This window comes from Pholcus phalangioides, unplaced genomic scaffold (genome assembly GCF_987345545.1).
Source record: "Pholcus phalangioides strain wild (caught in Gottingen) unplaced genomic scaffold, Ppha-v1.0 ptg000015l_1, whole genome shotgun sequence".
Taxonomy (NCBI): domain Eukaryota; kingdom Metazoa; phylum Arthropoda; class Arachnida; order Araneae; family Pholcidae; genus Pholcus; species Pholcus phalangioides.
In genome coordinates, this window is record NW_028301608.1 from 27,530,599 (window position 1) to 27,544,144 (window position 13,546).

Here is a 13,546-nt window from a genome sequence, read left to right on the forward strand (position 1 = left end):
ACCTTAAGGTCATTTTTCATCATTATTCTCAAACTCTAGTAGAGAGATTTTCCATATTCCACAGTTGTGAGATTATTAGAAAAAAATGTTTACGTGTGGTGAATAAAATAGAATAACCGAAAAATCATAATTGTTCTTTCTTACGAAGAACCCGAGCGCAAATCATTTTCGTTTTGTAATAAAAGAGCATTGACAATAATAAATATGATGAAAATAATTTAATAAATTAAGACTAGATACTAATCTCATTAACCTACATTTTCCAGCAACTAACAGTATAATGTGATATGTAAAAGTACAATCAATAAATTGAATGCTATGTAAGGAACAGTGTATTTTTAGAAACACTATCATAACAACTAAGGGGCCATTCAAGTATTACGTAAGCAAATTTTCAGCTATTTTTGACACCCCTTCCCCCTTGTCAGCAAAATTTCGTCATCATCTCTGCCTCTCTGAATCCTAACGCATATTGGTGGGATCAGAGACGTACAGGGGGGGGGATAGGGGGGCTCGCGCTTCCACCCTGATGATCAAAAATTTATTTTTTTAATGCAAAATTTTTTTTAAATTTGAAATTTTGGAAGAGAATATCTTTATATGTTATTATAATCAATTTCTGTTAATTTCAATGCCATTTGAAGGCTATGAACGCAAAATTTATCTTTAATCACCCTCTAAGCCATATAATGACAAATCACATAAAGGCCCTTGGCCTGCGGACCAAATATGGTCCTGGGGGTTATCTGATGCGGCCTGCCCTCTGCAAACCTAATTTTGTAAAAATGAACTAAGCGGCACATTTACAGATCGCTTAAGAGTCCCGTGGTACAATTCCAGAACATTTAAGCGGCCGTGGCATATTTTCAAATCACTTGAATGACCCGGGACAGTTCCAGAACACTTAAGCCATCCATGACACATTTAGAGATCCCTTGAGTGACATGTGATGTAGTTTTGGAGCATTTAAGTGGTCCCCAGTGCAGTTCTACATCACTCATGTTACCAGCGGCACATTCTCAGAATGAAGTGTGGCACAGTTCCAGAGCACTTAAGCGGCCCGGAAGCATTGCCAGATCACTTGAATCTGCAAAACCTGTAGAGATCACTACAGTGGCTCTGTAGGGCACTTGGGCACTTATCAATAGGGGGGAGGTGTTACTTCAAGTGCCCACAAACTATCGAAAGGTTTTTCTTGTTTTTGGCGCACCGAATAAGATGCCATTAAGAATATTTCATATTTTCATAAAAGGTGGTTGATGACGTAAGCATTATCCAAACCCCCCCCCCCCTTGTCATCAAACGTCAGCAAATTGGAAACCCCCCCCCCCCAATTGATGATGACGTAATAGTTGAACGGCCCCTAAAACTGTGCGAGCACTTACCAAAAACTGCCAATAAAGCCTGCAAAGCAAACTGTATTGTCCTTTTGTTAGCTTGTTTTCCCATTCGTAGAGTCACTTCATCTCTTCCAACTTCCATTAAATCAAATCCTAAAAGAAATTTTAAAGAACTTAATGTTTTCCACAAATGGTTCTTTCAGTTGTGTTCATAAAAAAAGAGAAAACGAAGGAGGACAATCGTTTTCTTAACAGTGGCTTAAAAACAAATGAATCAATTGAAAAGAGACATATATTACAAATTTTCCCTTCAAATCATGAAGTTCAAATTTTTTTCCCAAGTAAATATAGCCTTCATATACTTCAATTTGAAACAATCTTTTCAATACAAATACAAAAAATTTCCCTTAGATGAACTTTTATGAAGCAAAAAAACTTGGCATAATAACTGCTGTCAAATCTGATGACCAATGCAGAAACCTTTACAAGCTCTTCTTATTCACTTTTCCCTTCTCCTGTATTATACGTGGATACTGGGAAAATATTACTCTAGCACGTGCAGTTTATTACATTTCAAAACATCGAGCACAATTAAAATATCATAGCAGATCCCATTGATAAGGTTACAATGAAAACAGGAAGCTAACTAGGATTTTTGACAGGAGGAACAAACTTTGATTTTGCCCTTCCCTTATTCAGTGTAAAAAACTTCATTTCATAGTTCTATAACAAAGAATTGTTTGAAGCAAAAATATGAAAAAGAATTGAAGATAATTCAGATAATTGTGCCAATTCCAGATAAGATGTTATTAAAAAATTTATTAGAAGACTTGTATTTTTTTTAAACACAATAAATACATTTTTTAAATCTTTGAAAGCAGACAGAGACATGACTGCTCAGAGAGACCATCTTGGAATGTTTTGCGCTCTTTCCTAAAGATTGGATGGTCTCCGAGAGCAAAAACAGACAATGAGATACTTGAATTAGTTGACCTTTGAGAGGGCAGTCAACTTTACTTACTAATAATAATCGGTGTTTGAGACAGAACTTGGCAGACACACAAGAGACGTTAAATGCCATTTAGTAAATAAAAATTTTAAAAGTAACGGAAATGAAATCCATTAAAAAAATCAAACTCCTTCTAGTCTAATTTCTATGATATTTTTGATTCTTTTTTTTTTTTTTTTTTTTTTACTCAAGGGGGAAAAACGTATAATTTGTTGATACTGATCTTGCTAGATATGCATTACATAAATAAATTTAATTTTCATTAAAAATGTTATTGATAAGATCCCTTCTATTTGTGGGCAGCAGAGGAAAAATTGACCGATTGGAAATTATGACCATTGATAGAATTACAAGTTCTCTAATGTATCTTTTACTTCATGAATGTAAGCAGGGGTATAAAAAGAATAAATCGAAACTTACCCAGAGATGCAAGCAATTCATGACACCCAGGAACACTCCAAAGTCTGACACTGACAGAACATTCAATGCCATCTGCTTCCTGATCTTTGTGTAGGAACTGAGACATCACATGACGCATCTAAACAGATCCGCAAAACGTGAAGATTAAGAAAAATTATTTTGTAAGCCACAACAGAACACACTAAACTTGAGGAAGTTTTTGAAAACTATAATAGAAACATAAATGAAATTAGGGGTTTGTCCATCCAGACTTTTTATATAGAATCCTGTTTCTATGAAAATGACCCATAATTATGTGGGAAGCCAAACAATTTAGTTAATTTTTTACAAAAGAAATGAAATTTCTAATTTATGGTTTCATTAATTTGCAATTTGTGGAAAGTCCATTTCTCAGATTTGGAATTTTGTGAAGGATCTGGAAAACAGACAGGAATTTCTGATGGACATGAAACAGATATGAAAGCAGACAATAGATACTTATATCTGTATAATTGATATAATAAGTTACACATCTGGATACTAGGCGACATTCTGGCTGATGCTACTATCAATACTGCACTCTAATTCCACAGATTCCATCAGTTGAAGATCAAATTTTAAGTCATAATACACAGTTCCCAGCAAAATCTGCTGCTTTATCATTTTTCCCTGACTTTCTCTGACAAACTAAAAAATTTCCTGGCCCTATCTTGAAAAAAAATACTGAAGAAAGAAATACAATTCAAAACCTTAACCTTATAAAATATTTTTAAAGTTTGTTTTTCCACTTCACAGAATTTTCAGATCACTGTAATTATGTATGAATGTGAAATATTGTGTGAAACTAATATTATTCACAATCACTTAGAGGCCGTTCAAGTATTACGTAAGCTAATTTTTAGCCATTTTTGACCCCCCCCCCCTTGCCAGCGAAATTCAGCAAAACACTGACCCCCTTCCCCCCCCCCTTGTTAGCAAAATTTCGCCATCAGCTCTGTCCCTCTGAATCCTAACTCATATTTTCATAAAGGGTGGTGAAGCATTATCCAACCCCCCCCCCCCTGTCATCAAATCGGACCCCCCCCCATTGATGATGATGTAATACTTGAACGGCCCCTTAGCACTCAAGCGACATGACAATAAATAATTACAGTTATTTTTACACAAGTTTTAACATTTCTTTTTGTTGTTTTTTTCTTTACAAATTATGTGTTTTTTCAGGCCAAAATATAAATTCATGTGAGAGTTGAACTGACATTCAAGTGATAGTTTTTTTTGTACCATCAAAAATAACAGAATTTTGCTCTTGGAAACCATTTTTATTTGATAAATCAAACAATTAATCATAAAAATTCATAATAATGATTTACAAGACTGATTATATACATACCAGCTGGATAATATCATCAGCATATTCTGGACTAGACAATAGTTTAGTTATGGCACTCAATGAAACGGAAGACAAACCTGAAAAAAAAATAAGGGTATTGATTAGTTTTTCTACTTACGTACCAAACTTTCTATACGTAAGAACACAATACAACTTATGTATTATTTCAGGATTTTTGAACTGCCAATTATGTACGAATGCTTCACAAAGATATTTGTAACAAAATAACAAAAGAAAAGAGGACTGGACGGAATATAGCTATTAAAAACTATTCAAATATCCAAGAAAAACCTACCCAGAAGAGCTTGCAAACTTGCGCTGCACTGTGTGAGTCTTTCACCGGGATCAGATTGAGGAAAGAATACAGAAGCAGGCAGGCCATTGGAAGCTGGCTCAAATCGAAAGCCAACAGATATCAATAGCTCCTTCCAACCATTGACAGCACCTACTTTATTTTCAATGCTCTTTTGAGTGGTGTACATGGCATTCTTATGCCCTCTATGAATCCTCTGCAATGATTTTTCAACCTGAAATATTTTATAGGGGGAAAAATGGCTTGCTTAGAGTAATTCAATCTCACAAAGTAAAGCTACTGTAAAATAATTCAATTTCATATGCACTACAATCATTTCAGCTATATGATGGTTTCTTTGATTATGCTTCAGTCCATTGTTTGAAAAAAAAAAACATTTTATATAAATTATAGGTGAAGTGCACTAGATCACTACACTTCAGAAGCACTGATCCTTCCTTTCTTAAAGCATACGTATACAAAGAGTGACATTGTCCAATGGACAACCTTCTAACTCAGCTAATAGCTCATAATGACAGTAGTTGGTAGATGGCTTTTGTTTAAGCTAACTGGGACAGGCATAAGTGGATAATATATACTGATATAAATAGAGAATTTTTTATTAACCTCTTGGTATTATTGGGTAATTTTTGTGTATCAGGCTTCTCATTTTTATCTCAAACCCCAAAGCAGAATGTACCGAAATTTGTGACATTCATCGAAGAAAAATTTTGGAAAAAAATAAAAATAACTAAGTGTATAGAAAACAATTTAATATATACGAAATTTTTATAATAGAAAATTTTCAGCCAGCTGGACTCATTGCAAAAAATTCTGCTTTAGGCTAGGCATCTCTAAGTTGAGGGGGGAGAAATCAACATCAATAGGAAAGAAACTCAATTTTGAAACCACCACCAATTATGATAAAAATTTAAGTGTTCATTAACAAATTAGATATATATGCATGACATAGACATGTTTATGGGTGTAATCCTAGAAGGTAGTCTTTTCAACTATTAAAATGATGGAAATAAATATGCCAGATGTGAAAACATTTTATTAGCACCTGAATGAGCAAATTTACTGTGTATTTTATCAAAATGCAAGGGCCTAAGAGGCTAAATAGTCAGTGATAAGTGGTATACTTTCTCCTCTATATATGCATTATATATAAATACCTCATAAATGTGCTATCATCAAAAGACGACTAGACTAAGCATAAAACAAGAATCTGAGACGAGTGAAACGCTTTCTCAACATTTGGTTAAAAAACAAGAAATAATTCTTGTGGGACTGGAAAATGGCTTTCTCGTAACGATTTCAGAAAAAATATATGCAAGGATCTTACAGTCATACCTTCACAAGTTAATGAAAAATTCACTTACCAGGTGTAACACGACTCTTAGGGCATCACGACACGTATCAGGAGTTTTAAGGAGATCTGCCAGAGCCTGACCAAGTAGTGCAACTTGATTGCTTAAATGAACATTGCTTCCAACCAGTAAAAAACTTGCCCAGTTTGCTGGATGAGTAAAATGTTTGGTTGTCTGTATAGTACGCATAGCTTCAGCAAGTGCATGACTAACTTTAGATCCCTGAAATTAACAAAGAAATAAACTTGTTATTGAACAAAATAAAACCATGTCATCCATTCTTAATATCTATAAAAACATAGAATGTATTTTCCAAAAACAAGTTGATAACTGATGCAACAAAAGTTTTGATAATTGATATTTATAATAGGTGTTTCAAATATATTATCATAAATTTTTGTAAAAAATTCTCACATTGATGTAAATAATATAAAGTGTAAAATGTATAAGAGTAAAATATAATTGGCTACTATTAACAAAAGTATGAAAATAAAATCCAAATTATTTCAATAAATGAGAAAACATCTCTATCACGTTTCAAATTAAAAAAATAAATACCTGTAGGAGAGCTGAATAAAAAGTGCGAAGAAGAATTTTAACAGCTGCATCTGGAACAGGCCACAATGAAACAAGAACACACTGAGCACCAGCAGCCAACAGAGCTCTCGTCAAGCATACAACACCATCTGAATGAACACGTCCATGATGATTTCTTGTGTAACAAGAGCTAATAACTACAAGTCGCGCAGTCAAATGTAAATTGAGGATGTCAGCAGCTGTTAGCAAAAATTCAGAGAGAGGTGGAAGATCAGTAGACAGTTCAGAAGTCTGCTCCTCACAGCAGTCATTATTTTCTTGGCTAGTTTCTGACTGTGATCCTTGAGATATATGCCTCCCTGATTCCACAAATTCACTAGGAGAAAGCACAATAGCCGATAGCTTCCATGAAACATGCACTGCAAAATGTATACAATCTGCCTGAGAAAGCTGAGCCATAATGCTTTCTTTTGTCGCATTACTTCCTGAAATAGCTTTTGTTGCCAAGATATCAGCAACAAGATTAGCTTCTTGTTCAGCCTGCGGAATATCATTCCATCCCCATTGCTCACTCACCACACTAGGAAGTTTTGGATTGCCAATAACTAAAGATGATATGCGTTCTTTAGCTGGTTCACGCAAAACTTTGGATCTCTGACTTGCTTTCAAAGCGCTTATGGAAGGCAGTACAGTAAGGCAGAATCTCTCGCACAAATATTCATCGCAGGTTGAATTTTTCAGAATAGCAAAAGGAACAAGGAACAGATCACCATCCAAAACAAGTAATAACTCATTAGCTTCAGAGTCTTTTGGGAGATGTTCTTCAACGGGTGCAATCAGTAAGTCATACAAGGCATGGAGAGGTGCTGGACCATGCCATTGGGATCGCCTTGATCTTATGCTGCCTGGTCTGCTGGTCACTCCACTGGCGATACTTCCTCCTAAGCTACCCACACTAAACAAGCTACTTAAACTGTAATTGCTACTATTAAAAAGGTGGTTTCGATTAACCATTCTCAAAAAACCAGAACGATCATTTTCCTGTAACAGAAACAAAGAATAATTAAATGTACTACATTATTAGAACTGTAATTTAAATTCTTACAATTTTAAAACAAGCATAATAAAACTGAAAATTCAAACAGTAATATTTCTCACCAAGTCTATTTTAGATTACAAATAAAGCATCCATTGAACAACAAAACAGAAGATACTATAAATCAGAGCTTGACAAATACCAGGCCACTATGTGGAAACTGAAAATATCTATTGGCAACTAAAACTTCGTGTTTTTTTAATAAATTATAGTACAAGAGGAAAAAAGAAAAATGACAATTTATAACAGCATATCGCATAACATGGAAGAAGGTCCAATGTTTGGAAAAAGATGAAAAAAAAACATTATTTTTGACTTTTTTTTGGGGGAAAAAATATTGTTTTACTCCTAAAATAATTTGAATGGTGCTTAGATTTTTTTTTACAATTTGTCAAGCCCTACTATAAATAACTTTTCAACCAACGCTGAACAAAAAATGCGCTAGAAAAAATTTCAGAAAAGAAACAAAAATTGCAGCTAAAATATGAGTGCCTATGTCATAGCCCATGGAGTCCTTGATTTCTATGCTGTTTAGAAAAGGATGCTTGGGTAAGCGCTAACTGAAAATTTTGCCTTAGACAACAACAAAAATAGCTGATAGTATCTGAAGATGAGTCTGATCTAAAAAAATACATGACTGTTGATACAAAGAATACACCACAGTGCTGCACATTTTTCATCATGGAATTATCACTTTTTTTTTTGCCAAAATCAGTAACAGTTTATATCTAGAATGTAAAAAATTGTTGTTTGAATGGATAAACAATGGGAAAAGTGTCCATTCATAAATTAATGATTTTTCATATGGAATTCCGCATCTGCCATGCGAAGTAAATGCTATGTGCTACAACACAGCTTATTTTAATCTATGTATATATAATTGATTTTCTGTGTATGTTCTCAATACAAATCTATAATTTTAGATCAATCGTCATCCAATTTTACATATATATATACAGTAAAACCTTGTTAAGTCATCACCCTAATAAGTCATCATTTTTCTTCAGGCCCTTCCACCTCTCATAGACAACAATGTTATTAAACCCTCGTTTACTCGTCGCTAATTTCAGTTAACTCGTCACTATGAAAAAAATTGAGAAAGTGGAACAGACTATTTTTATGGCTCCCATTAAAAAAAGAGCTTGTTAACAGCATTGAAATATGCTTAAACGTCACCATAAAATCCTCTATACCCAAACCGAACAGTTTAAGTAACGAAAGTTACGCTGGGGAAGTGCATTTGCCGACTAAGGTTTTTGGAACGTTGGGGACTGTTCAAAATAGATCTCATTTCTGCATGGGCTCAACTGGAGAAACCGCGAGACACCTAGGCTCTGTCGCAAGAAGCAACGTAAGCACTTCAGCCCCCAGGGCATCTCAGGCAAAAACAAAATTCATTGATACGTCAAAGATTACACATAGTGCAAGGAAACCAAAAATTATGTAAATCAAAGAATCAAATTAATCAAGTCAAAGTGCAACGGGCACGGATAATAAATAATCATAGAAAGCATGGGCTCTATTAATTTAGGGCTTGAAATTTAAACAAAATATCTTTGTTTAAAAAAATTAGACATTCTTTCCCAAGTTGAGGTCTTCTGTTTACTTTTCCATGCCCAGGGCCCCTTCAAGTCCCCCCCCCCCCCATGAAGAAAAGCTACTTATAGCTTTAGACCAACAGTTGCTCTGTTAGTGTAAATCAAATATCTATAAATTTTATTAATATTGTTATTTTGATTCATACTTTAATAAATTTCACATTACTTTAAATTTATACGATTTTCACAACATTGCACATTGAAACTGATGGCACTCCACTTAAGTCATCATAATTTTTCGATAACTTGAGGTGATGACTTATCGAGGTTTTACTGTATATACCAAATAGGACCAGACTTGAATGACAGGCTACTTTAAAAGTTCCTCAGAGCTGGACAAATGTCCCAAATGAACAAAAAATTGTCAGGCAACAATGGTTTCTGAGCCTCAACAATCACTTTCGGAATGTTCACTTAGGCTACCGTGGTTCCATAGCAATGCATTTCAGATATGCATATGCCTTTACAATGGTTTGTCACTTCTTCAATTCTGCCAATATATTATGTATAATATTTATTCCTTTATAATGATTTGCCACTTTTTCAATCCTCTCAGTAATTGAAGAAAACTCGGGCAGCGCAGGGTATTATAGCTAGTTGGTTATAACTAATTGTTGTAATTTTATGTGAAATCAAAAATTATTTTCTTTAGTATATTACTGAACCTCTTAAAGCATCCCAATAATAGCCACATTTTCTCTGTTCCCTTAGTGGCCATTGTTGGGAAGTTCTAATATAAAATGTCAAATAAAATGAAAAATCTTTAAGAGAGAGAACTAATTTTTTCTTTCAACTATTGGTTTTGCGTAAATAAATCATATTTAAACAACAAATGGAAGGACATTTAGTCGCAGAGTGTTTGTGTCATCCTCACGTGTGCCATTTCATGTTTTTTCTTTTTCCCTTCTTTTTGATGTTTATTTCAGTTGTTTTGAATGCATGTTTCATGTGTTTTGTTGTGGCCAATAAATAAAAAAATAATTTATTGAAAAAAAGAGACATTACCTGGTTTAAACGGTCACCAAGCTCATCCAGTTGCTGGTTCCATAAATCCCCGGCTTCACTTTCAGTCTCACTCATGCCACAGTTACCTTGACTTAAAGATAAATCAACACCCAAAGCTTCTCGCACATTTGCTATATATTGTTCCAAAAGTGAACTTGCACTTGGTATGGCACAATTTTGTTCATCACATACATCACTTTCAACATCACTGATGTTTTTCTCATGGAACTTTACAACCCCTACAACAAGAATAAAAATTCAAATAAGTTATTGAATTACTTGATATATATCATTCTACATACACACGCAATTGTCCCTACTTTATGTACTACTCCTGTGGTGTGCTTTAGAGTTTTCTGTGTACTTTCCAGGAGCCAGGCACATCATTTCAACTTTTTCCGGGGGGGGGACAAAGAACGTATACTCAATATATGTATATATACATATTTCACCTTGTTTGTCCATTTCTATTTTTTAAAGTCGCCCCCCCCCCCACAAATGACAGAAGCACTGCTGCCAATCCAGGAAAATATAAAGCTAATCTGTAAATTCATTTAAATAAATAAAGAAAAGAAACCTCACAAACTCTGTCATAGAAATTAATTCTAAAAAAATATTGAGAACCACTGACTTGACTGTTTCATTAAGTTTCAGCTGACTCGAAAGACTCGATTAGTTGTCAGACAAGATTCCAATAACGCATCACCCCCCTCCAATCATTACCCTGCCGATTCAAAGAGCAGTAGTGAAATTAGTTTGAGCTGACAGACAGCACATTCTTTGCTTCTCTATAAAATTTATTCTTGTGACAAGCAAGAAAATTATGAATCTATCACAAATGTAAAAATTTTAATCTCAGAATGACACAGTGAAAATAAGAAAATCAATTGGATTTGGGGATGCAGATGAGACAAATGAAACACTGAGACCTAACTCTGTAGAACTCACTGATGAATGTCTTTCAAAAATGGAAAATGTCATGTATTATAATAGTCAGGAGACCTTTGTTACACAGCTCATTACCAAGTTGAATTCAGTCTGCCAAATTTCCAATCGTTTCTGCTGATTAAAATATTGAATGCCATTATCAATGTTCAAAAGAAGCGGCCATTCTGGTTTTTTTTCGGGGGGGGGGGATTGGAAATTTGGCAGACTGAATTCAACTTGGTAATGAGCTGTGTAACAAAGGTCTCCTGACTATTATAATACATGACATTTTCCATTTTTGAAAGACATTCATCAGTGAGTTCTACAGAGTTAGGTCTCAGTGTTTCATTTGTCTCATCTGCATCCCCAAATCCAATTGATTTTCTTATTTTCACTGTGTCATTTCTTCAGTTTGAACGCTCATTTTCAGGATCACAATCAGAATCAAACTATCTTACAGGTTATAAGATTTTTTTTATAAAAGCAACTTTTAAAAATTATGATTCATCAAAAACGCAAAAGTCTAAGGTAAATTAATGTTTCAATGTACAGTATTGTGGTGCGACTTATTCATACGTGAAAGTGGTACTTATTCATACATACATATATAATGAAAAATCTATGTATAACAATTTCCAAGGGAATTAGAGAAATTTCCCGTGCATAATCAGCAGAGTAGAAGTCAGACAAGAAGAATTAAATGTAGAATTAGCAAAATATATACACTGAAGAGCCAAAAAAACTGGTTCACCTGCCTAATATCGTGTAGGGTCCCCACGAGCACGCAGAAGTGCCGCAACACGACGTGGCATGGACTCGACTAATGTCTGAAGTAGTGCTGGAATTAATTGACACCGTGAATCCTGCAGGGCTGTCCATAAATCCGTAGGAGTAAGAGGGGGTGGAGATCTCTTCTGAACAGCACGTTGCAAGGCATCCCAGATATGTTCAATAATGTTCATGTCTGGGGATTTTGGTGGCCAGCGGAAGTGTCTAAAGTCAGAAGAGTGCTCCTGGAGCCACTTTGTAGCAATTCTTGACGTGTGGGGTGTCGCATTATTCTGCTGAAATTGTCCAAGTCCGTCGGAATGCACAATGGACATGAATGGGTGCAGGTGATCAGACAGGATGCTTACGTACCTGTCACCTGTCAGAGTCGTATCTAGACGTATCAGGGGTCCCATATCACGCCAACTGCACACGCCCCATACCATCACAGAGCCTCTGCCAGCTTGAACAGTCCCCGTTGACATGTAGGGTCCATGGATTCATGAGGTTGTCTCCGTACCCGTACACGTGAATCAGCTCAAAGCAATTGGAACCGGGACTCGTCAGACCAGGCAACGTGTTTCCAGTCCTCAACAGTCCAATGTCTGTGTTGTTGGGCCCAGGCGAGGCGTAAAGCTTTGTGTCGTGCAGTCATCAAGGGTACACGAGTGGGCCTTCGGCTCCCAAAGCCCATATCGATGATGTTTCATTGAATGGTTCGCACGCTGACACTTGTTGATGGCCCAGCATTGAAATCTGCAGCAATTTGCGGAAGGGTTGCACGTCTGTCACGTTTAATGATTCTCGTCAGTCGTCGTTGGTCCCGTTCTTGCATGATCTTTTTCCGGCCACAGCGATGTCGTAGATTTAATTTTTTACCGGATTCCCCGATATTCACGGTACACTCGTGAAATGGTCGTACGTGAAAATCCAAATTTCATCGCTACCTCGGAGATGCTATGTCCCATCTTTCATGCGCCGACTATAACACCACGTTCAAACTCACTTAAATCTTGATAACCTGCCATTGTAGCAGCAGTAATCAATCTAACAACTATGCCAGACACTTTTTGTGTTATATAGGCGTTGCCGACCGCAGTGCCATACTCTGATTGGTTCCATATCTCTTTATTTGCATACGCATGCCTGTACCAGTTTTTTTGGCTCTTCAGTTTATACATTTTTATAAGGTAACAACTATGCATGAATGCAACATTTAGAAGCAGCAACGTTTTCTCTGAAAATCACAAACACTTTCCTGAAATTTCTTAAGATTTCATTAAACAGGGAATAAAATTTATTCACGTAGATTAAAGAGTACTTTTTGTTCTCAAAGTAGCGAAATGCCAACGTGAGATTTATTGCAGTAAAACATGACTTTTGCATGTTTGAAATATTCATGGGTATAAAATATTTATTCTAGAACTCTTAGAAGAAAATATTTATTCTTAATTACATTAAATATGATCAGACATGCCAACTTTTGGAACCTATGGGCCTGATAAAAAAAATTGTAGTTTTTTAAATCAATTGAGAAATAGTGCCCCCCCCCCTCCCTCACAAGCAGGTCCTACGTAGCTCCTGAGCAGAATATAATTGTCTTGGATGCTATTCGTGATGAATAACCTTGGGCATACAAAGTCATTGATGTCATACCATCTTGAAAGCTCAGGGAAAATATTTAAAAAAATCTGATCTACATGAAATTAAAAAAAAAATTCTTCCAAATCTGATTTTCTGCTAAAATCCGGAGAAATTTTTAACAAATCTGAAGAGCCGGAGGAAGGGCAAAATATCCGGAGTCTCCGGCCT

At 35.4% G+C, this 13,546-nt stretch overlaps 1 protein-coding gene across 1 annotated transcript in view; it reads right to left on the bottom strand.

The window, feature by feature from the left end:
* LOC149075760 (tetratricopeptide repeat protein 28-like) overlaps nt 1-13,546 on the bottom strand; it is a 38,759-nt gene that overhangs the window by 2,889 nt on the left and 22,324 nt on the right. The window contains exons 15-21 of the mRNA XM_089243264.1: nt 10,040-10,278; nt 6,362-7,381; nt 5,816-6,025; nt 4,434-4,665; nt 4,139-4,215; nt 2,770-2,887; nt 1,386-1,493 (exon numbers count right to left, since the gene is read on the bottom strand). Coding sequence (XP_089099390.1) covers nt 1,386-1,493; nt 2,770-2,887; nt 4,139-4,215; nt 4,434-4,665; nt 5,816-6,025; nt 6,362-7,381; nt 10,040-10,278 — 2,004 coding nt within the window. The remainder of the gene's footprint in view (nt 1-1,385; nt 1,494-2,769; nt 2,888-4,138; nt 4,216-4,433; nt 4,666-5,815; nt 6,026-6,361; nt 7,382-10,039; nt 10,279-13,546) is intronic.